Raw genomic sequence first — 27756 nt, forward strand, 5'->3', positions numbered from 1 at the left:
ATAAGGAAATGGCTGATAAATTGAACAGATATCTCTGTGCTTCACTGTAGAGAATACAAATAACATTCCAGAAATAATTGGAAGTGAAATGGTGGGAGGACCTTAAAACAATTAGAATTGCAGAGAAAAGATACTGAGAAAATTATTCAAACTAAAAGCTGACAGGTCCCAAGATCCTGATGGACATCATCCGAGAGTCTTAAAAGAATGGCTGCTGAGATAGCAGATGACTCATTTTCCAAAATTCCCTCGATTATGGAAAAATCCCATCAGAACTCCTCCGTTCAAGAAAAGAGAGAGAGAGAATGCAGGAATCTACAGGCCAGTTACCTTAACGACTATCATAGGAAAATTTTAAGAGAATTTTAAGAAAATCTCAACACAATCAGGGAGTGTCAACATAGTTTTGAGAAATAAAATTAATGTTTAACTAATTTATTGGAGTTCTTTGAGGAAGTAACAAGCAATGTGGATAAAGGAGAACCTGTGAGTGATTTTCTGAAGGCATGTGACAAGGTGTTACATTAAAATTTACTGTGCAAAATAAGAGTTCATGGTGTAGTGGATAACATATTAGCATGGATAGAGAATTGGTTAGCTAACAGGAAGAAGAGAATAGAGATAAATGGGTCATTTTTGGGTTGGCAAGATCTGATGAGTGGAGTGCCACGGAGATCAGTGCTGGGGCCTCAATTATTTATAATTTATATAAATAACTTGGATGAAGGGACCAATATGGTTCCTAAATTTGCTGATGACACAAAGCTAGGTAGGAAAGAATGGAAGTTATGAAGAGGACATAAGGAGGCTGCAAAGGGACATAAATAGATTTTTAAGTGAGTGAGTCGGCAAAAATCTGGATGGAATATAATGTGCAAAATGTGAACTTATCCACCTTGGCAGAAAGAATAGAAAATCAGCATACACGTTTTAAATAGAGAGAGATTACAGAACTCTGAGATACAGAGGGATCTGGGTGTCCTCGTACATGAATCAGGAATAGTTAGTATGCAGGTACAGCAAGTGATTAGGAAGTCAAATAGAATGTTGGTGTTTATTCCAAAGGGAATAGAATATAAAAGTCGGGAAGTTTTGCTACAGTTGTACAGGGTGTTGGTAAGACCATTCCTAGAGGACAATGAATATTTCTCGCCCCCTTATTTAAGTAAGGATATAAATGCATTGGTGCCAACCTCTCTCCCCTGGACAGTGAGGGAGGCAAGGTCATTGAATATTTTTAAGACTGAGGTAGTTAGATTCTTGATTAACAAAAGGTTGTTGGGGCTAAGCAGTGTGGAGTTGAGGCCACATTCAGGTCAACCATGATCTTGTTGAATGGCAGAGCAGACTCGAGGGGCTAAACAGCCTACTCCTGCTCCTCCTGTTTGTATGTTGTCCTTATCTCGCAGAGGGCACATTGCTTCAGGAGTCATGGGATGTAGCAGGCAGCTCTTTAATAGACAATTTTCTCCTTAGTGCAGGGGCACTGATGGATATCATAGCATCTTTCCAGATGCATTGGATGGGACCAGCTATCTGGACGCGGATCATTGGCAGGCCTGGGAACCATGCTGATGTATCAGCTACATTTTATTCCCTTTCTTTAAATTTACAAAATTTACATGCAACAGACCTCCTGTCATTTACAGAAAGAATAAATGTCACAAAAATCAATGCCACCACATCAGATACCATGTAACACAGTAGAAGGTGGGCTGCTTCATGCCTGCTCCCTATTGAACTGTTTACTGTTTACTGACGTGGTCTGGGTTGTGAAGGAATCAGCGAAATTCCACGATGACATCCTCCTGGCTACGGTTTGGATATAAAACTCCTTCACTTTCTTCCTGAATTGCTTTCCCACCAGGACATAAAGTATGGGATTGATGCAGCTGTTGGTGCATGCAAGAAATGTCGCAATCTGATTGCCGTTACTAATGACAGTCTGCCAGGTGCAGCTTGACAACAACTTTGTCCCACTGAAGATGCTGAGAAACCGGAGGAGCTGAAAGGGCATCCAGCAAATGATGAAAGCCAAGAGGACAATGAGGACCAAATAGGTCGCCTTTCTTTCCTTACGCACTTGCTTGAAGCGTTGCATTTGGTTGTTTCTTAGAACTTTCAGGATTTGGAAGGTGCAGTAACTGACGATGGCAGAAGGCACCAGGAAAACGATGACTATCAGCGTAATGTCCATCTGCAGCCTCCAGGCTTGGTGGGGATAGTTGAGTAGGCAGGCAGAGATATTCAAATGTTGGATGTCGATCACTTCTCGGAATATAATGACGGGGCTGCTCATCAACAAGCCAAACATCCAGATGAAGAAGCAGATGACCTTAGCACATGAGACTGTCCGTATCCTGCCATGACCCAGGACTTTCACCAGAGCTAGGTAGCGGTCAATGCTGACCATCACCAGGAGGTAGACACTACTGTAAAGGTTCATGTAAATAACTGAGTTGACATAACGGCAGAGGAACTCTCCAAAAGGCCAACTGAAACGGCGGGCAATGTTAACAGCCCAGAACGGGAGGCAAGCCATGAGGAGCAGGTCAGCACCAGCTAGGTTTCCCAAGTAGATCTCCGGTACTGTGCAATGGCCTTTGTGTAAACACATGACGATCAGGACAAAGCTGTTTCCCACAAGACCGATGATGCACACCAGCATTATGTAAATTGGTTGGAAGGTAAAGAGCCACTCCCAGAAGTTACCTTCAGGGCAAGAGTTTGAATCATTGAAGCTGCCAGCGGTGCTAAGATTTGAAGTTCCTGTCAGGAACTGATTCAGTGTTGTGTTGACAATCATCGAGACACTGTCAGTAAGAAAAGAGAGAGCATATCAGTTAGTCTTTCCACCAAGGATATATCATTGTGACCACAACACAGAAGCTTTGGTACGTAGGAGTTCACATACAGAAGAACACAGCTGCAGAGGTACACAGCGATATAGGATTGTTGAACCATATGTAGAAAACATAAACTGCTTTGGAAAGTAGTTATCTGCTATGATTTAGTACCAGCAATTTTGTCTCTAACTTAGCTAGGCAGCATGTTCAAATCCCATTACAGATATTTGAGCACAAATTCTAGGCTGCAGTGTAACAATGAGAGAGTTCTACACTTTATATTTAATATTCATATTCATATTCATTCATGGGATGTGGAAGTTGCTGGCAAGGCCAGCCTATATTGTACATCTCCAATTACCCTGAAGAATGTAGTGGAATGCCACCTTTTCTAACTAGTGGTGTAGACATATCCAAAGTATTGGATTTTCACAGTAATTTCATTGCAGTGTTAATGTAAGCTTACTTGTAACACTAATAAATAAACTTTTAAAACTATTGTTAGAGAGGGAGTTCCAGGTTTTTGACCCAGCGACAAGTGAAGTTAGGATGGTGTGTGACTTGGAGGGGAATTTGAAGCTGGTGGTGTTCCTTTCCCCTGTGCCCTTGTCCTTCCAGGGTGATAGAGGACACTGGCTTGGAACACGCAGCTAAAGGAGCCTTGGCGAGTTTCTGCAGTACATCTTGCATACGGTACATCTGTTCACCGGTGGTGTGCAGGGCTTGAATGTTTAATCTGGTGGATGGAGCGTCAGCTTTGTTCTAGGTGCTGTTGAGCTTCTGAATTGTTGTTGGTGTTGCAATAACATGCAAGCAGATAGAAAGTATTCAAACATAGAAATCTAGAAAGTAGGAGTAGGCCATTTGGCCCTTCAAGCCTGCTCCATCATTCATTTTGATTATGGCTGATCATCCAACTCAGTAACTTGATCCTATTTTTCCCCCACATCCTTTGATCTCTTTCGCCCCAAGAGCTATATCAAACTCCTTCTTGAAAACACAAAATGTTTTGGCCTCAACTGCTCTTTGTGTTCTTCCACAGGCTCACCACTCTCCGGGTGAAGACATTTCTCCTCATCCCAGTCTTAAATTCCATCATACTCCTGATGTGTGCCTAGTGCAGGCTAATGGACTTGGCCAATGCTTTCCATTTACGTGGTGTGAATATCATTTGCAACATATCAATCCAATGCTGCACTGTTAGTAGTTGCTGTTTTTCAATTGAGATGTTAAGGTGGATCCCATCTGCCTTTTTGTGTGATTGCACGAGGCTAGATTTATCTTCTTGTTGTGTGGGATGACACTGTCCCTACGTAACAATGGTGACTACAATTTAAAAAGTACTTTGATTGCTATGAAGTGCTTTGAGATGTCCCACGGTTGTGGAATATGTGAGAGAAATACAAACTTTATTTTTCCCTTTCCAATATTAATAGAAAGAAATTTCAAAAGATTGAGCATCAAACAATTTGACAACATCCTAACGCTGGGCAGTGCCCAGGCATGACCCTCTCACCACACCTTCCAAGCGATGCCCTCATCTGAGCTCTCCTGGGAGGTCTGCTCACCAGGTGTACACATTGAATGACCAGTCGGATTCTCGTGGTTCTGCCATCACTCCAACATGAATGGATTTTCTGATAGGATGCGGGAAGGATGATTCAGGTGTAGGGGCCGGATAATGATGTGTCAGTGAATGAAGATGATAACTTCCACATTGAATTACAAGTTAGCCAGGAAGGACCTAAAGAAAGAGTTAAGAAGAGCCAGGAGGGGACATGAGAAGTCTTTGGCAGGTAGGATCAAGGAAAACCCTAAAGCTTTCTATAGGTATGTCAGGAGTAAAAGAATGACTAGGGTAAGATTAGGGCCAGTCAAGGACAGGAGTGGCAAGTTGTGCGTGGAGTCTGAAGAGATAGGAGAGGCACTAAATGAATATTTTTCGTCAGTATTCACACTGGAGAGGGACAGTGTCGAGGGGAGTACTGAGATGCAGGCTGTTGGACTGGATGGGATTGATGTTCATAAGGAGGAGGTGTTAGCAATTCTGGAAAGGGTAAAAATAGATAAGTCCCCTGGGCCGGATGGGATTTATCCTAGGATTCTCTGGGAGGCGAGAGAGGAGATTGCAGAGCCTTTGGCTTTGGTCTTTGGGTCGTCATTGTCTACTGGAACAGTGCCAGAAGACTGGAGGATAGCAAATGTTGTCCCCTTGTTCAAAAAGTCGAGTAGGGACAACCCTGGTAATTCTAGACCGGTGAGCCTTACTTCTGTTGTGGGAAAAGTATTGGAAAGGATTATAAGAGATAGGATTTATAATCACCTGGAAAGGAATAATTTGATTAGGGATAGTCAGCACGCTTTTGTGAAGGGTAGGTCATGCCTCACAAACCTTATTGAGTTCTTTGAGAAGGTGACCAAAGAGGTGGATGAGGGTAAAGCGGTTGATGTGGTGTATATGGATTTCAGCAAAGCGTTTGATAAGGTTCCCCATGGGAAGCTTTTGCAGAAAATACGGACACATGGGATTGAGGGTGATTTCGTGGTTTGGATCAGGAATTGGCCAGCTGGAAGAAAACAGAGGGTGGTGGTTGATGGGAAATATTCATCCTGGAGTTCAGTTACGAGTGGTGTACCGCAAGGATCTGTTTTGGGGCCACTGCTGTTTGTCATTTTTATTAATGACCTGGATGAGGGCGTAGAAGGATGGGTTAGTAAATTTGCGAATGACACTAAAGTCGGTGGAGTTGTAGACAGTGCGGAGGGAAGTGGCAGGTTACAGAGGACATAGATAAGCTGCAGAGCTGGGCTGAGAGATGGCAAATGGAGTTTAATGCAGAAAAGTGTGAGGTGATTCACTTTGGAAGGAGTAACAGGAATACAGAGTACTGGGCTAATGGTAAGATACTTGGTAGTGTGGATGAACAGAGCGATCTGGGTGTCCATGTGCATAGATCCCTGAAAGTTGGCACCCAGGTTGATAGGGTTGTTAAGAAGGCGTACGGTGTGTTAGCTTTTATTGGTAGAGGGATTGAGTTTCGGAGCCAGGAGGTCATGTTGCAACTGTACAAAACTCTGGTGCGGCCGCACTTGGAGTATTGCGTACAGTTCTGGTCGCCGCATTATAGGAAGGATGTGGAAGTGTTGGAAAGGGCGCAGTGGAGATTTACCAGGATGTTGTCTGTTATGGTGGGAAAATCGTATGAGGAAAGGCTGAGGGGCTTGAGGTTGTTTTCATTAGAGAGAAGAAGGTTAAGAGGTGACTTAATAGAGGCATACAAGATGATCAGAGGATTAGATAGGGTGGATAGTGAGAGCCTTTTTCCTCGGATGGTGATGGCTAACACTAGGGGACATAGCTTTAAATTGAGGGGTGATAGATATAGGACAGATGTTCGAGGTAGGTTCTTTACTCAGAGAGTAGTAAGGGCGTGGAATGCCCTGCCTGCAGCAGTAGTAGACTCATCAACAATGGTTATTGGATAAACATATGGATGATATTGGAATAGTGTAGGTTAGATGGGCTTTAGATTGGTTTCACTGGTCGACACAACATCGAGGGCCGAAGGGCCTGTACTGCGCTGTAATGTTCTATGTTCTATGTTCTATGAATGTCACTGACTGGGGGAGGAGACAATCGTGGTTACGTTGATGTAAAACGCAATTTGGTTGTTTTTGCAATATTTTCCGCCACTGTCCACCTGACGTGATCAGGAGTGAAATATTCTGGTCATTTATCCGAAATCTAATTCTGTCTTTTTATGCAGCATTTTTGATGTTTTATTTCAAGCATCCAACAGTCATATGAACAGAGCAGCATAGAATAATTGAAGCGGGAATAGTCCATTCAGCCCCTCGAGTCTGTTCCACCATTCAACTAGATCATTGCTGATCTTCTTCCTCAATGCCACCTTTCCACACCATCCCCATATCCCTTAATATCAATGATGACTCGGAATCTATCGCCTCTATTTTAAACATGCTCAATCACAGCCTCCACTGCTCTCTGGGATAGAGAATTCCAAACTTACCACTATCCACCTCATCTTGGTCCTAACTGGTCTACCTTTTATTCTGAGAATCTGCCCTCTGGTTCTAGGCAGCCCCTGCCCCCCCCCCCCCCCCCCCCCCCCAAGCCCAGCCAGGGGAAACATCCTTCCTACATCTACCTTGTCGAGCCTGTAAGATGTTTGTACTCTTCACCTCACATTCTTCAAACATTAGCGAAAACAGGCCCAGTCTCCTCACTCGTTCCTCATTGGACAATCCTGCCATCCCAGGAATAGTCTGGCGAATCTCTATGGTCAGTATATCATTCCTTAGAGAAGAAGGAGAACAAAACTGCACATAATGTACTTTCTCCAAGGCTCCAAACAACTGCAACAAGACTTCCTCACTCCTGTACTCAAATCTTCTTGCAATAAAAGCTAACGTACCAGTTGACTTTCTGATTGCTTGTTGGCATCTGCATATTAGCTTGCAGTGACTTATGAACAAGAACACCCAGATCCTTTTGTACATTAACATTTTCCAATTTCTCCCCATTTAAGAAATACTCTGCCTTGCTGTCTTTTATCCAAAGTGGATAACTTCATATTTTTTTCTACATTATTTTCCACCTGGCATATTCTTGCATACTCACCTAGCTTTTCTAAATCCCCTTGCAGCCTCTTTGCATCTTCCTGACAACTCACATTCTCACCAAGTTTTGTGTCATCAGCAAACTAAGAAACATGGGATCCACATTGGGTTGATTGTCCCTTTAAGGGCAACACAGCAGAGTAAGGGTCACCCAGCTCAGGGGACCAACTGGGACTCAAAGTGGGTAATCACCCCAGGGGATGGACTCCTCTCTTAGACAAAGAGACATGTCGGAGCCTAGGTGCAACCATGTGCGATGATCATAATTAATGGCGGAGCAGGCTCCAAGGGCCGATTGGCCTATTCCTGCTTCTATAAAAAAAAATTGACTACATACCAGAACAAGTTTGCTGAAATAGTCATGTGAATGGAAAAACACAAAAACCATTATGATAAAAAGCCAATAAAAAAGATGCTGAATTGAAATGCTGGTAAGAGAAGAAACTTTATCACACAATCTCAGTACCAGAGTACTACGACATTCCTTCACACATAAGCTGTCAGTGATCAAGACTCTTAGCTAGGTGCCATGGTTTAACCTGCTAAAAAAGAAACTGCCCTCTCCCACACATCTCCCCCAATGATTAATACACACAGGCCACTTCATTTTGCTCAATCCTCATACTTTGCTGTGTTCTTCTCACTGATTCCTTCAACTTGGTAGAATGTGGTTTCTTTCTTAAACAAAGCTTTCTTATTGATATATCAGTCATGGCTCAGTTGCTAACCCTCTCACCTCTCTGTCACAAAGTTATGAGTTAAAATCCCACTCTGGAGACCCAAGTACCATAATCCAGCTTTATAATCTTCAATGTAATACTAAGAGAATATCACACTGTCAGAAGGGCTGTCTTTTTGATGAGATGTTACATTGGGATCTACCCTGCTCTCTCAGGTAAAAGATCCCATGTCATTATTTGAACAATGATGGTTGTGCTGTTGGCTACAATAAAACCATAACAAATAGTCACAGTGACGAATAGCAATAAAGAACTATTTTAAACCAAAACATGGAATAACCTTTCACAAAGGAATCACCTTTACACAACAGCAGAGAAGATGTTTGCCATCTGAGAACATCTTTAGATCACAGAATTCATACGGTGCAGACGGAGGCCATTTGGCCCATCGTCTGTGCACCGACTCTCCTAATGAGCATCATGACTTAGTACCATTCCCCATACCCCTGCACATTGTTTCTCTTCAAGCAATCATCCAATGCCCTCTTGAATGTCTTCATTTAACCTGTTTCCACCACACTTCCAGGAAGTGCATTCCAGACCCCAACCACTCGTTGTGTGAAAAAACTTTTTCTCACATCACCTTTGCTTCAAGTCACGTTCACGATCCTTTTACGAGGGGAGCAGTTTCTTCCTACCTACTCTGTCCAGTCTTCTCATGAATTTGAACATCGCTATCTAATCTCCTCTTAGCCTTCTTCTCTCCAAGGAGAACAGTCCCAACCTCTCCAATCTATCCTCATAACTGAAGTTTCTCATCCCTGGAACCATTCTTGTAAACCTCTTCTACACTCTCTCCAATGCGTTCACATCCTTCCTATAGTGTGCTGCCCAGAACTGTGCACAATATTCAAGCTGAGGATTAACTAGTGTCTTCTAAAAGTTCAGCATAACTTCCTTGCTGGATAATTAACACACTTTTACACAATCCAGACCATCCATAGAGAACAACAACCAACGTCTTTCTACAATAGGAACATTTTAGACTTCAGCTAAATACATGCACAATGGGGAACACCTGCGTACAACAGAAACAACTTTATACAAAGAAGCCTTGCTTGCTGTCAGTATCTGTCTTCCTGTCTGTTCCTCTCAAACATTCCCTCACTTTCAGACTTTCTATATTTCCACCCATACTTAGTCCCCGTCTCTATCTAAATTGCTCAAAGACTTTCTGTCTCTCGCTTTCGATATACTGATAGAAAACCAGGAAGAAAATATGCATATTTCCCTGCCGGTTCCATTGTGGATGTGTAACACTCCATGTTCTTGTGATATTGTATAGGCTGAGTGAACCTCACCAAACATGTTCCGAAGCCCCAGGAAAGTGAGCTATTTGAATGTAATGATATCGTTTTAAAAACACAATCTCAAAACTTACAGATGACACAAAACTTGGAAGTACTGTGAATTATAATGTGGATAGCGATAAATTTCAACACAGGCTAGTCGGATGGTTGGTCACATAAAGTACACTTTATAAAACACTAGTCACCTCAGCTGGACAGTTGCATTTAGTTCTGGCCAGCACACTTTAAGAAGGTTGTGAAGGTTTAGAGAGGGTGCAGAAAAGATTTATGCAGTTGGTTTCCAGGATGAGGGTCTAAGGTTACGTAGGCAGATTGGAGAAGCTCAGGTTGTTCCCCTTGAGAGGAGATTTGATAGAATTGTTCAAAATTATGAGGGGTCTGAACAGGTTAGATAGGGGCGAAACCATTCCCAGTTTACTGTATGCAAATTGGCTGCTGTGTTACGACAGTAACTATATTTCAAAAGCACTTCATTTGTTGCAATGCATCGGAGACACCCAGTGGTGATGAAAAAACCACCTCATCAATCTTAATTTTTTGTCTGAAGGATCAAAAACCAGAGAACACCATCATTGGCCAATGATGGTGCCATGAGGGTCTGGAATGCACTGCCTGAGAGTGTGGTAGAAGCAGGTTCAAATGTGGCTTTCAAAAGGGGATTGGTTAAACACCTGAAGGAAAACTGAATGCAGAGGTATGGGAACAACTAGGGGAGTGGGAGTAGTTAGGTTGTTCTTGCAGAGAGCTGCCATGGATTCGACAGACCAGATGTCCTCCTGTGTTGCAACCCTTCAATGACACTAAAGCAGGGACTTCTCTCCAGTGCCCCAACCAATAATTGTCCTTCAAACAACATCACTAAAGAGGATGGTCTGGTCACTATCACATCATTGTTTGTTGGAGATTCTCAAAGTGACTGCTGTAGTTCCCACATTGAAAAAGTACATCACTGGCTCAAAAGTACTTCAGTCTGTCATGAGGCTGTGAAAAGTACTTTAGAAATGCAAGTCATGCTGAACTATAATTAAGAAAGCCCACCAATGCCTCTACTTTCTCAGAAGACTAAGGAAATTTGGCATCATAGAAAGCATTCTTTCTGATTGTATCACAGCTTGGTATGGCTCCTGCTCTGCCCAAGACCGCAAGGAACTACAAAAGATCGTGAATGTAGCCCAATCCATCACACAAACCAGCCTCCCATCCACTGACTCTGTCTACACTTCCCGCTGCCTCGGCAAAGCAGCCAGCATAATTAAGGACCCCACGCACCCCGGACATTCTCTCTTCCACCTTCTTCCGTTGGGAAAAAGGTACAAAAGTCTGAGGTCACATACCAAACGACTCAAGAACAGCTTCTTTCCTGCTGCACTCAAACTTTTGAATGGACTTACCTTGCAATAAGTTGATCTTTTTCTACACCCTAGCTATGACTGTAACACTACATTCTGCACTCTCTCATTTCCTTCTCTATGAACGGCATGCTTTATCTGTATAGTGCGCAAGAAACAATACTTTTCACTGTATGTTAATACATGTGACAATAGTAAATCAAATAATCAAATTCTGCTCCTGGGTAAATCTTGCAGTTGTAATGGATAATTTAAATCAAGTATTTAAAACTCATTTTAGAAAAACTAAAGAAAAATTAAACTTTAAAGGTGATAAGATTTTGGAATAAAGGCACAGGTTAGGGTGAAACATCTGACAGAAAATCAAAATGTCTCAATTTACCTTTTCAGTAAAAGCTGTTAGATAGCCAGAGTGTCGATATTGAACACGAGGTCCACCAATATAAAAGCTGAACTGTCGATTAACAATCTCTCAGGATACGCTTTGACACAGAGTCCAGATTACTCTCACACAGTGAGGTCTGGCGAGCCCTCACTGAGAGGAAGCTGCTTCATGCTTCGGGTAAGGTTCCTTTGCCACAACTCAAACTTGTTAACTTATTCTGACTTTTTTCTCAGACACTGACTGTTTGCAGTCCCAGCGCTTTTTCACTTCTATTTCTCTTTACTCAATTACCCAAGCTTAGCAGGGAAAATTCTTTCAGGAACTTGAACTTTTTTTATCCTGTACCCCTGGGGTATCTTATCAGCCTCGCAGTGGGCAAAGTGTTACAGTTTGATCAGTCAGGTCCCCTGAACTTCCGATGAGTGCTTCAATCCAGGAGCCTCATGTACCTGGTGCCGCCAATAACGGTTATTGATCACAACACACTCTATCTAAAGACAACGTGACAAATATAAATGTGAAAACGGATCACCAGCACTTACCCCGTGCAGAACGCCACAATTCAACTTAGCTCCAGTTGCTACGCCTGGAAAGAACTAAATGCGAACTGGAGCAGGGTGTCTTTATCCTCCGCGGTGTAAATACTTACTCAAGCAAAGTGATGCTTCATGTCGTAAATATTTAACAGAGGAAGTGGCTCAGCCACACACCCGCTTTCCTATCATCAAAGCGGAAACATTCCGTTCATTCAATAGTTTGGATTTATCATGCCTGAAATACATCAATTCATCCTCATTTATCTTTTAGGGCAGTTAGTTATATAAACATCAATTAGACTGTGTTAAGTAAATTGGCAGGTTGACATTTATGTTCTTACTGACAAGTGCATTCTCTGGGATTTGGGCTATTTAACTCTATGGGAAATCGCTAATTTTTTTGCTGTCTGAATTAACATCAGGTTAAAGTATATCAGCAAACACCTTGGTGGCGTTAATGGAATTTTAAACAAATGTTTGATCCCAATAGCAAACACATTCTTTTTCCATGTATCTGTTCAAAGCTGTCCTGGTATTTGGAAGCTTATGGAGCGATTGTAAATGCAAGTGGTGAAAGTTGGAACACTTGCAAAGTGATTAAATGGCTTGCTTTACCCAGAAAGTGATGGTAATTTGGAATTAGTTACCTCAGGCAAATAGCAGAGATGCATCCATTTTAATCTATTTATTCATAGAATATCATCATTGCTGGCGAGGCCAACACTTATTTCCCTTATAATTACTCATGAGAAAATGATGATGCAACACTTTCCTGAATCCCTGCAGTCTATAGAATCCCTACAGTGCAGAAGGAGGCTATTCGACCCATTAAGCCTGCGCTGAAAACAATCCCACCCAGGCCCTATCTCAGTAACCCCACATATTTACTCTGCGAATCCCCTGACACTAAGTGTCAATTTAGCATTGCCAATCCACCTAACCTGCACATCTTTGGGCTGTGTGATTAAAGATGTTCCTGCAGTGCCTTCAAGAAGGGAGTTGTGGGATTTTGACGCAGTGACAATGTGGGAATGGCGATATATGTTTCAGAGTCAACACTGTGGGTGTATAAAAATAGGGAAGTTTTGTTACAACTGTATGGGCCATTGATGAGACTGTCCTGTGTACAGTTTTGGTCTCCTTACTTAAGAAGGGATATATTTGCATTGGAGGTAGTTCAGAGAAGGTTCAGTAGGCTGATTCCTCAGATGGAGGGTTTATTTTATGAGGAAAGGTTGAGCAGATTTAGAAGGTTGAGCTTATACTCATTGACATTTAGGAGAATGGGAGGTAATCTTCTCAAAACATACAAGATTCTGTGGGGGCTAACCTAGAAAGAAAAATAGTAAAAGCTGGAAATGACTGAGCCAGATTCCAATTTTAAGGAATAGAAGACTGGTTTGGATCAGTACCAGGCATTTCATAGCTTTAAGAACAAAGAACAAAGAACAATAAGGCCCTCCAAGCCCGCGCCGCTCCCTGGTCCAAACTAGACCATTCTTTTGTATCCCTCCATTCCCACTCTGTTCATATGGCTATCTAGATAAGTCTTAAACGTTCCCAGTGTGTCCGCCTCCACCACCTTGCCTGGCAGCACATTCCAGGCCCCCACCACCCTCTGTGTAAAATATGTCCTTCTGATATCTGTGTTAAACCTCCCCCCCTTCACCTTGAACCTATGACCCCTCGTGAACGTCACCACCGACCCGGGGAAAAGCTTCCCACCGTTCACCCTATCTATGCCTTTCATAATTTTATACACCTCTATTAAGTCTCCCCTCATCCTCTGTTACTGTTTCTTCTTCTAGGACCGTAGACATTGAGAGAATGTTTCCCCTCGTGGGTGAATCTACAACCTTGGGAGACAGGTTAAAAATAAGGGGGCTTCCATTTAAGATGGAAATGAAGAGGAATTTCTGAGTGTCATTAGCCTTTGAATTCTCATCCCCAGAAAGGATTGTAGACAGGGTCATTGAATGCATTCAAGAATGTGTTAGATTTTTGATCTACAGGGAGCTGAGGGTTATGTGGTGACAGGCAGGAATGTGGGGTTAAGGCCACAATTGGATCACCCATGATCTTACTGAATGGTGGAATAGCTCGAGGGCCAAATAATCGACACTTACTTTCTGATGAACTTATCATCTTTTTTTCTTCAAACCTGGCCCCATCCTGATTTCCTCAATGGCCGTCACTGATTGAATTCCCACTGGCTATTCCCAACATCGAGGCTTCACTTAAGGATGTCTGATGCATTGTTTTGTTTTCATGGTATATGTTATAAAATGCACAAGGACTTGTTTGGGCACAGAGGATGAAGTTAATAGAATGTGAGCTGATTGAAGAGTGGAAAGATAGTGACTGGTACATTACCACCATTGTCCTTGCAGGGTTTCTTCCTTCTAGAGGGTGAGTCATGTGTTAAGACAAGACCATGAGACCACAAAAAATAGGAGTAGGAGGTGGCCATTAACCCTTCGAGCCTGCTCTGTCATTTAATGAAATTGTGGCTGATCTAACACTAAGTCCACTTTCCTGCCTTCTCTCCATAACCCTTAATTCCCCAACTGATTAAAAACCTATCGATCTCAGCCTTGAAAATATTCAAGACCTCGACCTCAACAGTTTGCTGGGGTAAAGAATTCCAAAGATTCTCCAGTGGTGTGGCAGAAACAAAGGAAGAGAGGCATAATTATCCATCACCAACTAATTCACTAGAAAGAAAATCGACACAGGTATAAAGATGGCGGAGTAGAGGTTGAATTGTGAATGTAACATTCACACAGTTTTGAGAGATTTCACCAACATTAAACATAATCTTCGAAGGGGAAAGTGTTGGCAAGAAATGAACAGCTTCACAAATGGTCATTACCAGTCAAGCATTCTGAGAAATCTCCAGCATTGATTTCTGTCTTGTCCATTCTCTCTCACTCTCCATGTACAGGTTTTCCTGGGGTTGTCAGAAGCCATGCATGGAGCTGGAGAGCTGGTCGCTGTGCTTTTCCTTTGGAGGTTTGAGTGTTCTCAAATAGTTGGAAGCCCACAGCCACACACCCAGTCCACAGAATAGAAAGTGGTCACTGCAGGCCTGAGGAACAGGTTTTATGATTTGCATGTCATTTTGACATTCTTGTAGAACTTTTACATAAAACCTATGCATTGTTATGAATCAGTGTGAGTAGATGTAAGAGAGGGTTCAGAATAACCTGGGACTGAAATACTAACAAATCAGAGTAGATTAGTTTAGAGTGAAGTCACAAAGTGCCTGAAATATATCTTACAAAGGTACCTATTTACATAGCAACACATATATTTAATTTGATTTATTATTGTCACATGTATTAGTATACAGTGAAAAATATTGTTTCTTGCGCGCTATACAGACAAAGCATACTATTCGTAAAGAAGGAAACGAGAGAGTGCAGAATGTAGTGTTACAGTCATAGCTAGGGTGTAGAGAAAGATCAACTTAATGCGAGGTAGGTCCATTCAAAAGAGCAGGGAAGATGCTGTTCTTGAGTCAGTTGGTACGTGACCTCAGACTTTTGTATCTTTTTCCCGACGGAAGACGGTGGAAGGGAGAATGTCCAGGGTGTGTGGAGTCCTTAATTATGCTGGCTGCTTTGCTGAGGTAGCGGGAAGTGTAGACAGAGTCAATGGATGGGAGGCTGGTTTGCGTGATGGATTGGGCTACATTCATGACCTTTTGTAGTTTCTTGTGGTCTTGGGCAGAGCAGGAGCCATACCAAGCTGTGATACAACCAGAAAGAATGCTTTCTATGGTGTATCTATAAAAGTTGGTGAGAGCTGTAGCTGACATGCCTAATTTCCTTAGTATTCTGAGAAAGTAGAGGCGTTGGTGGGCTTTCTTAACTATAGTGTTGGCATGGGGGTCCAGGACATGATGTTGGCATTCTGGACCTAAAAACTTGAAGCTTTCGACCATTTCTACTTCGTCCCCATTGATGTAGACAGGGGCATGTTCTCCACTACACTTCCTGAAGTCGATGACAATCTCTTTCATTTTATTGACATTGGGGGAGAGATTATTGTTACCACACCAGTTCACCAGATTCTCTGTCATTCCTATATCCTCATCATTGTTTGAGATCCAACCCAGTACGGTGGTGTTGTCAGCAAACTTGAAAATCAAGTTGGAGGGGAATTTGGCCACACAGACATAGATGTATAAGGAGTATAGTAGGGGGCTGAAAACACAGCCTTGTGGGGCACCGGTCGTGGAGGAGCTATTGTCGCCTATCCTTACTGACTGTGGTCTGTGGGTTAGGAATTTCCGGATCCAGTCGCAGAGGGAAGAGCCGAGGCCCAGGCCACGGAGTTTGGAGATGAGTTTCCTAGGAATAATGGTGTTGAAGGCTGAGCTGTAGTCAATAAACAAGAGTCTGACATAGGTGGCTTTGTTATCTAGGTGTTCCAGGGTTGAGTGCAGGGCCAGGGATCTGCGTCTGCTGTGGACCTGTCATGGCGGTAGGCGAATTGTAGTGGATCCAGGTAGTCCGGGAAGCTGGAATTGATTTGTACCGCGACTAACCATTTGAAGCACTTCATAATGATGGATGACAGAACCACCGGACGGTAGTCATTAAGGCACGCTGCTTGGCTTTTCTTTGGTACCCGGAATGGTTGTAGTCTTCTTGAAGCAAATACGGACCTCAGATTGTTGTAAAGAGAGGTTGAAGATATCTGCGAATACCCCAGCCAGCTGATCCACACAGGATCTGGGTGCCCTATCCGGGCCAGTTGCTTTCCGTGAGTTGACCTTCAAAAGCTGCTCTGACATCTGCAATGGTGACCTCAGATATAACCACTGAAAAAATTTGGACATGTATTTTTGGATATTCTATATTAAAAGTGTATACCTTGGTCAATGGCACAATGCTCAAAGGCATGATGGGACTTAGTCAAGTAAAAAGCAGTGGTGAATGCAGCCGGAAAATCCTGCATAAGGTTCCTTGGACAGCACCTTCAAACCCACAACCACTACCATCGAGAAGGATAAGGGCAGCAGACACATGGGAACACCACCACCTGCAAGTTGCCCTCCAATCACTCACCATCCTGACTTGGAAATATATCGCCATTCTTTCACTGGCACTTGGTCAAAATCCTGCAACTCCCTTCCTAACATTCTTTGGAACAATACAGCTACTGAGTGAAGGGAAGAAAGCAATTCTTATCGGCGTCTCTAGGCGGTCTTCCCAGGACCGCTAGAGTTCTCAGACAGGCCAAATGAATAGACCATACATTACACAAGATAAGGGAAAGTCTAAGAATGTTAGGAGGCTGTGAGAAAAACTTTCAAAGTCCACGAACTCACGTATTTCCATGCTGTCAGAGAGTAAATGTTATTGGCCATGGTAAATAACTCATGCTACTAATGATTGGCTCACACTCTGCTGGGGTGAGCAGAGAGGGTGGGCAAGTAATTTTTGAAAATGTATAATTGTAATAACTGAAAGTGATGTACTTGGAGTGATTTTGGATTGCCATTCTCCTTCGTATGTTGAACAAGGCCTGGGAAATAAAGAAACATCTTTAACCAGAATACTATCTCCGCAAGTCTTTGTATTAACTGAGCCATAATTAAGAAGGGAAATCCCTCCTGTGAAAGCCAGCTCAACGCTTGGTCTCTGAAAAAAGCTCCAACAACAGACCTTGGTGTTTAAATCTTCCTCGGGCTGGAATCTGAGCGGAGTTATTATCAACTGACTAATAATGCTTTGGTATTTCTGAAAAAGGACACATGCAGTCAAAACTTTTCATCTTGCACTCATCAGGTTAATCCTCAAGAATGCCAAATGTAAAGGCAGCTACAATTTATTCTGCATAAGAAGAGAGTTTATTCCCCAGGGAAATGCCTTGTCCAATCATAGCTATCCTGCCTGGTTTGAATTTAAGCAAAGCTTGGCTGTTAATGGCCAGTTATCAGTTAACTGGCGCATTCTCCATGGCAACATCTCTACCAATCAGAATCCATTTTCCAACCAATCACCACGTTTCTCATGCAGTATAACTTGTTGTTCCCTTTACAATTTGGCAATCAGTTTACCATTGAGCAGGCTGTAGGCTGGACAAGCTATATAAATACTGTAGCGATCAGGTCAGAGACTGGGAATTCTACGGCAGGTAACTCACCACCTGACTCTCCAAAGCCTGTCCACCATCTACAAGGCACAAGCCAGGAGTGTGATGAAATACTCCCCACTTGCCTGGATGAATGCAGCTCCGGCAACACTCAAGAAGCTCGACGCCATCCAGAAAAAATCAGCCCTGCTTGATTGGCACCCCACCTACTACCTTAAATATTCACTCCTTCCATCATGGACACAGCTTACAGCAGCTATATGTACTACCTACAAGATGCACTGCAGCAACTCACCAAGACTGTTTCAACAGTATTTTTCAAACCTGTGAATTCTACCACCTCTAAGAAAAGGGACAGCAGGTGAAATTTCCCATCCCGTCTGCCACAGGAATTGTGGCGGGCAGTACACAGATCATGGAAAGGTCCATTGACCTTGCGTGGGGTTTCCCGGCCTTGGGGTGAATGTGGCCGGAAAATCCTGCTGAAGGTTCCTTGGACAGCACCTTCAGACCCACAACCACTACCATCGAGAAGAACAAGGGCAGCAGACACATGGGAACACCACCACCTGCAAGTTGCCCTCCAAGCCACTCACCATCCTGACTTTGAACTGTAGAAACCCTACAGTGCAGAAAGAGGCCATTTGGCCCAATTGAGTCTGCACTGACTACAATGCCACCCAGACCCTACCCCCATATCCCTACATATTTACCCGCTAATCCCTCTAACCTGCGCATCTCAGGACACTAAGGGGCAATTTTAGCATGGCCAATCAACCTAACCCACACATCTTTGGACTGTGGGAGGAAACCGGAGCACCCGGAGGAAACCCACGCAGACACGAGGAGAATGTGCAAACTCCACACAGACAATGGCCCGAGTCGGGAATCGAACCCAGGTCCCTGGAGCAATGAAGCAGCAGTGCTAACCACTGTGCTACTGTGCCGCCCTTTGACTTGGAAATATATCGTCATTCTTTCACTGGCGCTTGGTCAAAATCCTGCAACTCCCTTCCTAACAGCACTGTGGATGTACCTACACCATATGGACTACAGCAGTTCGAGAAGACAGCTCACCACCACCTTCTCAAGGGCTATTAGGGATGGGCAATAAATGCTGGTCAGCCAACAATGCCCACATCCTGTGAAAGAATAAATCAACATTCTGGAACTGATGCAAGCAATCTGCAGAGAACTGTGTTACACAACTTATATGTCATGATGAGGGCTCAATTCCAGGAAATTCTTCGGTTGTACGTCCTTTGAGTAATAGTGTGATTTAGTTGGATTCGAGGGGATTTGTTAGAATCCAGGTAGATTGTCTTGTGTTCGACTGTAGCATTCTAATGTTAGTGAAGTAAGCTCTCCAGCGCAGTCACATTGCAATGAAAATGGAATGTAAAGTTTGAAATAAAACAGGCTGGACAGCAGAACTCAAACTATTTTTAATTTGTGTCTAGAACTGTGAACAATGATCCCAAGCCATTTACTCAAAAAGGATATCCTGGAGAGTTAGAGCAATAATGCTCTAACATGTACCCATGTTTTGTACCCAATGTTTCCTGGTGGATGTATTAATTGAATTTATTCCATTATTTCTACTTTCTTGAAAGGACATTCATCATTGCTTATCTAAACCAACTCCCTGAGCTTCTGTGCTGTGGTTTACTTGATAGAACTCTCTCGACTGAGGTTAAAGGTTTCAAGTCCCAGTCCAGACATTTGAGCACAAAATCCAGGTGAATGTTCCCAGGACAGTAGCCTGACAGTACTAACTGTTTGGAGGTTCTGCCTTCTGGTTGAAATGTTAGGCCAAATTCCTCTCTGTTCTCTTTGGACGACATGGCTAGTCTACCGCCAAGAGGAACACCCTTACTTCTCCTGACCCCACCCTGATTACAGGCTTTCCAATCGGTTTCTCACCTCTCTCAGGTTTTCATTTACCTTTTTAGGGACTGTCCCTGTGACTGCTGTGACCCACCTTCCACCCAACACCCACAATCACACCCCCTCCCCCTCCCCATCCCACCTTGGACTCACATTCCCATTAATATTTCTCAAAACATATCAGAATGAGAGTAAACAAAGTCTGGATGTTAAAAATGCCTCATGTTCTGAAAGGGCCAAACAGATCTATCTCCCCACAGCCCTGAATCCCCTGTCGCTGCCCCAAGTTAAAATAGAGCCTAAAAATCCTACCCTTCAATCTGAACTGATTCCTCTCCCATTCTCCTGCAATACATACTCTTTGCAGAACTGACCTTTTTTTTTTGCAGTACAATTAGTTGACACTTTCTTTTCAAACACAACTGACTTCATCCTAAGATTAATTTTAAAAACCTTCAACACCAAATCCTTCCAAATATGGGCAATGAAGGCTCAATGTGAGTGTATTTTTAGTAAAAAAAAGTAAGGCAAAAGGCCAAACAGCTGATGTGTTGAATCCATTAAGCATGACTTGAGCAGTGGCCAATCATGTAATCCTCAAATTATACCGCACATTGAGGCTGTGTCAGCTCTTTGGTGAGTTATCCAATTAGTCCCACTCCCCAGCTCCTTCCCCATAGCCCTTCAAATTTTTATCCAATTCTCTCCCGAAAATTATTGCCGACTCCACCACCTAGATAACAAAGACACCGATGTCAGACTCCTATTTATTGACTACAGATCAGCCTTTAACTATTATTCCTACAAAACCCATCTCCAAACTCCGTGGCCTGGGGCTCAGCTCCTCCCTCTGTGACTAGATCCTGGACTCAGAATCATAGAATTCTTACAGTGCAGAAGGAGGCCATTCAGTCCATCGAGTCTGCACCCACTCTCTGGCAGATATCCTAGCCAGGCCCCCTCCCCCACCCTATCCCCGTAACCCTGTACATTTCCCATGGCTAATCCCGCTAACCTAGACATCTTAGAATACTAAGGGGCAATTTAGCATGGCCAATCCACCTAACCTGCACATCTTTGGACTGTGGGAGGAAACTGGAGCGCCCGGAGGAAACCCACACAGACACAAGGAGAATGTGCAAACTCCACACAGACAGTGACCCAAGGCTGGAATTGAACCCGGGTCCCTGGCGCTGTGAGGCAGCAGTGCTAACCACTGTGTCACCGTGCCTTCCCAGACTTCCTAATCGACAGACCGCAATCAGTAAGGATAGGCAACAACACCTCTTTCATGATCATCCTCAACACTGGTGCCCCACAAGGCTGTGCCCTCAGCCCCTTAATATAATCCATATACCCTATGATCGTGTGGCCAAATTCCCCTCCAGCTTGATTTTCAAGTTTGTTGATGACACCACCGTAGTGGGTCAGATCTCAAACAACGAGACAGAGTACAGGAAAGAGATAGAGAATCTGGTGAACTGGTGTGATGACAATAATCTCTCCCTCAATATCAACAAAATGAAGGAGATAGTCATCGACTTCAAGAAGCGTAGAGGAGAACATTCCACTGTCTACATCAATGGGGATGAAGTAGAAAGGGTCGAGAGCTTCAAGTTTCTAGGTGGCCAGATCAGCAACAACCTATCCTGGTCCCCCCCATGCCGACACTATAGTTAAGAAAGCCCACCAATGCCTCTACTTTCTCAGGAGGCTAAGGTAATTTAATATGTCGGCTACAACTCTCTCCAACTTTACAGATGCACCATAGGAAGTATTCTTTCTGGTTGTATCACAGCTTGGCATGGCTCCTGCTCTGCCCAAGACTGCAAAAAACTAAAAAGGATTGTGAACAAAGCCAGTCCATCACGTAAACCAGTCTCCCATCCATTGACACTGTCTACACTTCCCGCTGCCTCACAAAGACAGCTAGCATAATTAAGGACCCTACACACCCTGGACATTCTCTCTCCCACCTTCTTCCGTTGGGAAAAAGATACAAAAGTCTGAGGACACATACCAACCGACTCAAGAACAGCTTCTTCCCTGCTGCCATCAGACTTTTGAATGGATCTACCTCGTATTAAGTTGGTCTTTCTCTACACCCTAGCTATGACTGTAACACTACAATCTGTACCCTCCCCTTTTCTTATCCATGTATGATATGCTTTGACTGTATACTTTTCACTGTATACTAATACATGTGACAATAATAAATTAAATCAAATCAAACCTTACAGGTCATGCATTTCATATTACAAAAGATCGCTGTGGAAAACACATCTTCCCCCTGGTTCTCAGGCAGAAGTAAGTTGATGGAGAAGATCCTGAGGGACAGGATTTATGAACATTTAGAGAGGTTTAGTATGCTCAAAAGTAGTCAGCATGGCTTTGTCAAAGGCAAATCGTGCCTTATGAGCCTGGTGGAGTTCTTTGAAAATGTGACTCAACACATTGACGAAGGAAAAGCAGTAGATGTGGTTTACATGGACTTCAGCAAGGCGATCGATAAGGTCCCCATGCAAGACTTCTCGAGAAAGTGAGAGGGCATGGGATCCAAGGGGCTGTTGCCTTGTGGATCCAGAACTGGCTTGCCTGCAGAAGGCAGAGAGTGGTTATAGATGGGTCTTTTTCTGAATGGAGGTTGGTCACCAGTGGAGTGCCCCAGGGATCTGTTCTGGGACCCTTGCTGTTTGTCATTTTCATAAATGACCTGGATGAGGCAGTGGAGGGATGGGTTGGTAAGTTTGCCGACGACACGAAGGTTGGTGGTGTTGTGGATAGGTTGTAGGGATGTCAGAAGCTGCAGCGTGACATAGATAGGATGCAAGACTGGGCGGAGAAGTGGCAGATGGACTTCAACCCGGATAAATGTGTAGTGGTCCATTTTGGCAGGTCAAATGGGATGAAGGAGTATAATATCAAGGGTAAGACTCTTAGCAGTGTAGAGGATCAGAAGGACCTTGGGGTCCGGGTCCATAGGACTCTTAAATCGGCCTCGCATGTAGAGGAAGTGGTTAAGAAGGCGTATGGTGTGCTGGCCTTCATCAATCGAGGGATTGAGTTTAGGAGTCCGGGGATAATGATGCAGCTTTATAAGACCCTCGTCAGACCCCACTTGGAGTACTGTGCTCAGTTCTGGTCGCCTCATTACAGGAGGGATGTGAGAATTATTGAAAGGGTGCAGAGAAGATTTACAAGGATGTTGCCTGGATTGGTTGGCATGCCTTATGAGGATAGGTTGAGGGAGCTCAGTCTTTTCTCCTTGGAGAGACGAAGGATGAGAGGTGACCTGATAGAGGTGTACAAGATGTTGAGAGGTATAGATCAGGTGGATTCTCGGAGGCTTTTTCCCAGGGTGGAAATGGCTGCTACGAGAGGACACAGGTTTAAGGTGCTGGGGAGTAGGTACAGAGGAGATGTCAGGGGTAAGTTTTTCACTCAGAGGGTGGTGGGTGAGTGGAATCGGCTTCCGTCAGTGGTGGTGGAGGCAAACTTGATAGCGTCTTTTAAGAGACTTTGGATGAGTACATGGGACTTAATAGGATTGAGGGTTATAGGTAAACCTATATATAAGCCTAGGTAGGTAGGGACATGACCGGCGCAACTTGTGGGCCGAAGGGCCTGTTTGTGCTGTATTTTTTCTATGTTCTATGTTCTAACATCTTCAGCCTGTGTTCCCTGGTTACTGCCCCCCCCTCCCCCACACTGCCGGTACAAAGAGTTTCTCCTCATTTCCCCTATCAAAGCTACTAGTAATTTTAAATACCTGTAATTCATTTCTCTTTAATCTTCTTTGCTCTAAGGAAAATAATGCCAACTCTGTAATTTCCCGACATGTCTGAAGTCCCACATTCATGATACTGGTACCATTCTGCTAAAACTCTGGTACATCCTTCCCAATGTGTTGATATCCTTCCCAAGATGCAGTGACCAGAACGGAACACAGTACCCTACTCTATCTGCCTAGCATTTTTTATGGAGTATTTCTTTGATTTTAACTTGTATTTATCTCTTAATAAAGCAAAGCATCTCAAGTCTTTTTTCACAACTTTCTCAACTTGTCCTTCCAACATAGACTTGTATACCTGAAATCACTGTGTTCCTGAACCATCCAGTCCTATCTTGTGTGCATTCATGTTAAGAATTATGTTGTACCTCGATCCTTTCATTGTTTACTGAGCCATTTATTGGGTGGAATCAGTCTCGATGGGGGAGATTCCTGGGTGGTCAGCATACTTGGGGATGAGGGAACCTCTGCAATGATATTGCCAGAAGGAGGCAGTCAAGAGCCAACAGCTGGGGCATTTGGCCAATTAAAAAAGCCAGGTGACTTTCCAGGTCCAATTAGAGGGTTGGCAGCTCTTCAGCCTCAGCAGGGATGGCAGATGTTTTGAGAGGATTGAACATTTTTGCTGAGGCCAAGTGGGCAGGCCCCAGCGATTGGAAACTCCTCCAGCAGAGGGAGACCCTACCACTGATCACCTGTCCATGGGCCATGGAGCCTCTGCCATCCTGACATGGTTCTCCATGCACCACACCACATTCTGCTCCCTCCCCTAATTCTGCCCTCCCAACTTCCCAGCCCCGTGCCGGGGATGGAGAGTGGGAAACTTGTGATTTGTTAATAATAACCAGAGTGTGGCAGGGAGGAACAGCGCATAGATAATTAAGAGGGCCATAGCTGATAAGGTCAGAGTCAGGTTAATCTTGGAAATAGGGCCCTTGCCATTTGTTTACCTTGGAAACAAGATGTGGAAATGGAGCAAGGGTATCCTACAGGACAGTGATTATCCAGATCAAGTCATTGTTTTCTGTGTGTCATGCAAACTTGCAATTGGACAAAAGATGCCACTTTTCAATCTGAAAAGTGACCAGTCTACCTTAAATTTGAACAACAGTTTAAGCAGCTGTTTCATGCCACTACTATGAGTGGTGTTTTCTACCAACAGGATGCTGCATCAGCCCCATTTTTCCTACATCACAACATTGTGCGTGAATTTCAGAGCCAGTGTAATGCCAAGTATGTCGACCCTATGTCCCAGCAATTGGCTGATTAAATTAAACAGCATGTTGTTTCGGTTGTTTATATTAGGCAGGATATAGACCAAACTCAACCAATCGGTGCTCAAAATCCAAAACAAAGCGTTAGATGTGATTGGGCAGGACTTATTGAACAATTGTGAGTTTGTCAGCAGCTACACTAACAAAAGTTTAAGATAATCAGTTGAGTTTGTAGCTTGGCTTATTTATGCTTACTGGAAGTGAGATACATTCATGCACAAGCACCCGTTTTCAGCAAACAAAAGGGATCTGTTCAATCCTTGCACCTTTCAGAATTACCCGGGAACTTGGGGAACCTATTGTTTCCCCATAGCTCTCTTCATGGCAACACTTTGGCCAATCAGTTGACTTGCCATCCATCAGCACCCTTGTTGTGAGTGTGTGAAATTTGGCGTTCTTGCGTTTGACCTGTTGAGGGCAGCATGTCTCTCTTTTCAGTCATATTCAGGCTCAGAGAAGGTTCACTCCATTGATTTCGGGGATGAAGGGATTGTTTTATGAGGAAAGGTTGAGCATGTTGGCTGATCGTAATTGGAGTTTTGAAGATTGAGAGGTGATCTCATTGAAACGTAAGATTCTGAGAGGTCTTGACAGGGCGGATGCTGAGAAGATGTTTCCCCTTGTGGGGAAGTCTGGAACTATGGGAGCACAGTTCAGAAATAAGGGTTATTTTCATTTCTCTCAGAGGATCATTAGATATTGCAACTCTCTCCCTCAGGGAGCAGAGGGGGCTGGGTCACTGAATATATTCAAGGCTGAGTTAGATAGATTCTTGGGAATCAAGGGTCATGAGGGGTAGACAGCAAAGTGGAGTTAAGGCCACAATCACAAGTTAAAACTCGATGGGCTGAATCTCCTGCTCCTTTTCCTTCTGATCTTTTGACGGAACTGACATTTCTATAGCAATTTTCATGACATCCTGAAATGCTTTACAGACAATGAAATACTTTACTGTCTTTTTCTCATTCATTTACCAGAGTAATTCATTTATCTTATTTATTTTATTCATTTACTCCTTGTAATGTAGGAAATGTGACGGGCATTTTTCACCCAACAAGTTCCCACAAATAGCAATCTGATAATGACAGGATAATCTGTTTTTAGTGATGTTGATTGAGGGATAAATATTGGCCAGGACAGCAGGGAGAACTCGCCTGCTTCTCTTTAGAACACTGCTGTAGAATCTTTGACATTCACACAGAGAGACTGTGCCTTGGATTGAAGGTACATTCAAAAGGCAACATTGCAACACTCTGCCAGCCTGTGTTCAAGCCCTGGAATTTAGTTTTTTTTTCTTTATTCATTCATGGGGCATGGGCATTGCTGACTGGCCAGCATTTATTGCTCTAGTTTGAGGGCAAGTGAGAGTCAACCACATTGGTGTGGCTCTGGAGTCACATGTAGGCCAGACCAGGTAAGGATGGCAGATTTCCTGCCCTGAAGGACATCCGTGAACCAGATGGGTTTTTCCAACAATCGACAATGGTTTTATGGTCATCAGTAGATTCTTAATTCCAGATATTTTTTATTGAATTCAAATTCCACCATCTGCCATGGTGAGATTCGAACCCGGATCCCCAGAACATTAATCCAGTTTCTGGATTAATAGTCTAGCAATAATACCACTAGGCCATCGCCTCCCCTCATAGTGGAGAGGGATGGCATGGTGTGAGTGTGGAGGAGGTGGGGTGGTGGTGGGGAGAGATGGATTGTAGTACGCAGGGGAGGAGTTTCATGTCCTTGCTTTAATATTGACATGATAGCTCCGGTCAACAACCAAGAGAAGCTGACATTCAGTGAAGCAGATAGGCTTGTGTCAGAACTGCCTCAGAGCAAATTAGTTACAGAAAGAACAAGCAACCCAGCAGAACATTTCTGTCACTTTGACAAGGTACCGATGGTAGGTCGTTGCATAAGGTTAAATCTCACGGGATTCAGGGTGAGGTATCTAAATGGATACAACATTAGCTTCTTGACAGAAGCCAGAGGGTGATTGTGGAGAGTTGTTTTTCAAACTGGAGGCCTGTGACCAGCAGTGTGCCTCAGGGATCAGTGATGGGTCCACTGTTATTTGTCATTTATATTAATGATTTGGATGAGAATATAGGAGGCATGGTTAGTAAGTTTGCAGATGACACTAAGATTGGTGGCATAGTGAACAGTGAAGAAAGTTATCTCCAATTGCAACAGGATCTTGATCAATTGGGCCAGTGGGCTGACGAATGGCAGATGGTGTTTAATTTCGACAAATGTGAGGTGATGCATTTTGGTAGATTGAACCAGGGCAGGACTTACTCAGTTAATGGTAGGGCCTTGGGGAGAGTTACAGAACAAAGAGATCTAGGGGTACATGTTCATAGCTCCTTAAAAGTGGAGTCACAGGTGGACAGAATGGTGAAGAAGGCATTCGGCATGCTTGGTTTCATCGGTCAGAACATTGAATACAGGAATTGGGACGTCTTGTTGAAGTTGTATAAGACATTGGTAAGGCCACACTTGGAATACTGTGTGCAATTCTGGTCACCCTATTATAGAAAGGATATTATTAAACTAGAAAGAGTGCAGAAAAGATTTACTAGGATGCTACCGGGACTTGATGGATTGAGTTATAAGGAGAGGCTGAACGGATTGGGACTTTTTTCTCTGGAGGGTAGGAGACTGAGGGGTGATCTTATTGAGGTCTATAAAATGAGGGGCACAGATCAGCTGGATAGTCAATATCTTTTCCCAAAGGTAGGGGAGTCTAAAACTAGAGAGCATAGGTCTAAGGTGAGAGGGGAGAGATACAAAAGTGTTCAGAGGGGCAATTTTTTCTCAAAGGATGGTGAGTGTCTGGAACAAGCTGCCAGAGGTAGTAGTAGAGGCAGGTACAATTTTGTCTTTTAAAAAGCAT

The 27756-nt window shown here is 43.6% G+C and overlaps 1 protein-coding gene across 1 annotated transcript; it reads right to left on the reverse strand.

Annotated features, from left to right (window-relative positions):
- Positions 1–648: 648 nt before the first annotated feature.
- On the reverse strand, positions 649–11897 carry LOC144506863 (B2 bradykinin receptor-like). The gene is made up of 2 exons (XM_078233218.1): positions 11814–11897; positions 649–2813 (listed from the first exon to the last, which is right to left on the reverse strand). The coding sequence occupies exon 2, from the start codon at positions 2804–2806 to the stop codon at positions 1721–1723; it is 1086 nt and encodes a 361-aa protein (XP_078089344.1). The 5' UTR covers positions 2807–2813; positions 11814–11897; the 3' UTR covers positions 649–1720.
- Positions 11898–27756: the final 15859 nt, after the last annotated feature.

This window comes from Mustelus asterias, chromosome 18 (genome assembly GCF_964213995.1).
Source record: "Mustelus asterias chromosome 18, sMusAst1.hap1.1, whole genome shotgun sequence".
Classification (NCBI taxonomy): domain Eukaryota; kingdom Metazoa; phylum Chordata; class Chondrichthyes; order Carcharhiniformes; family Triakidae; genus Mustelus; species Mustelus asterias.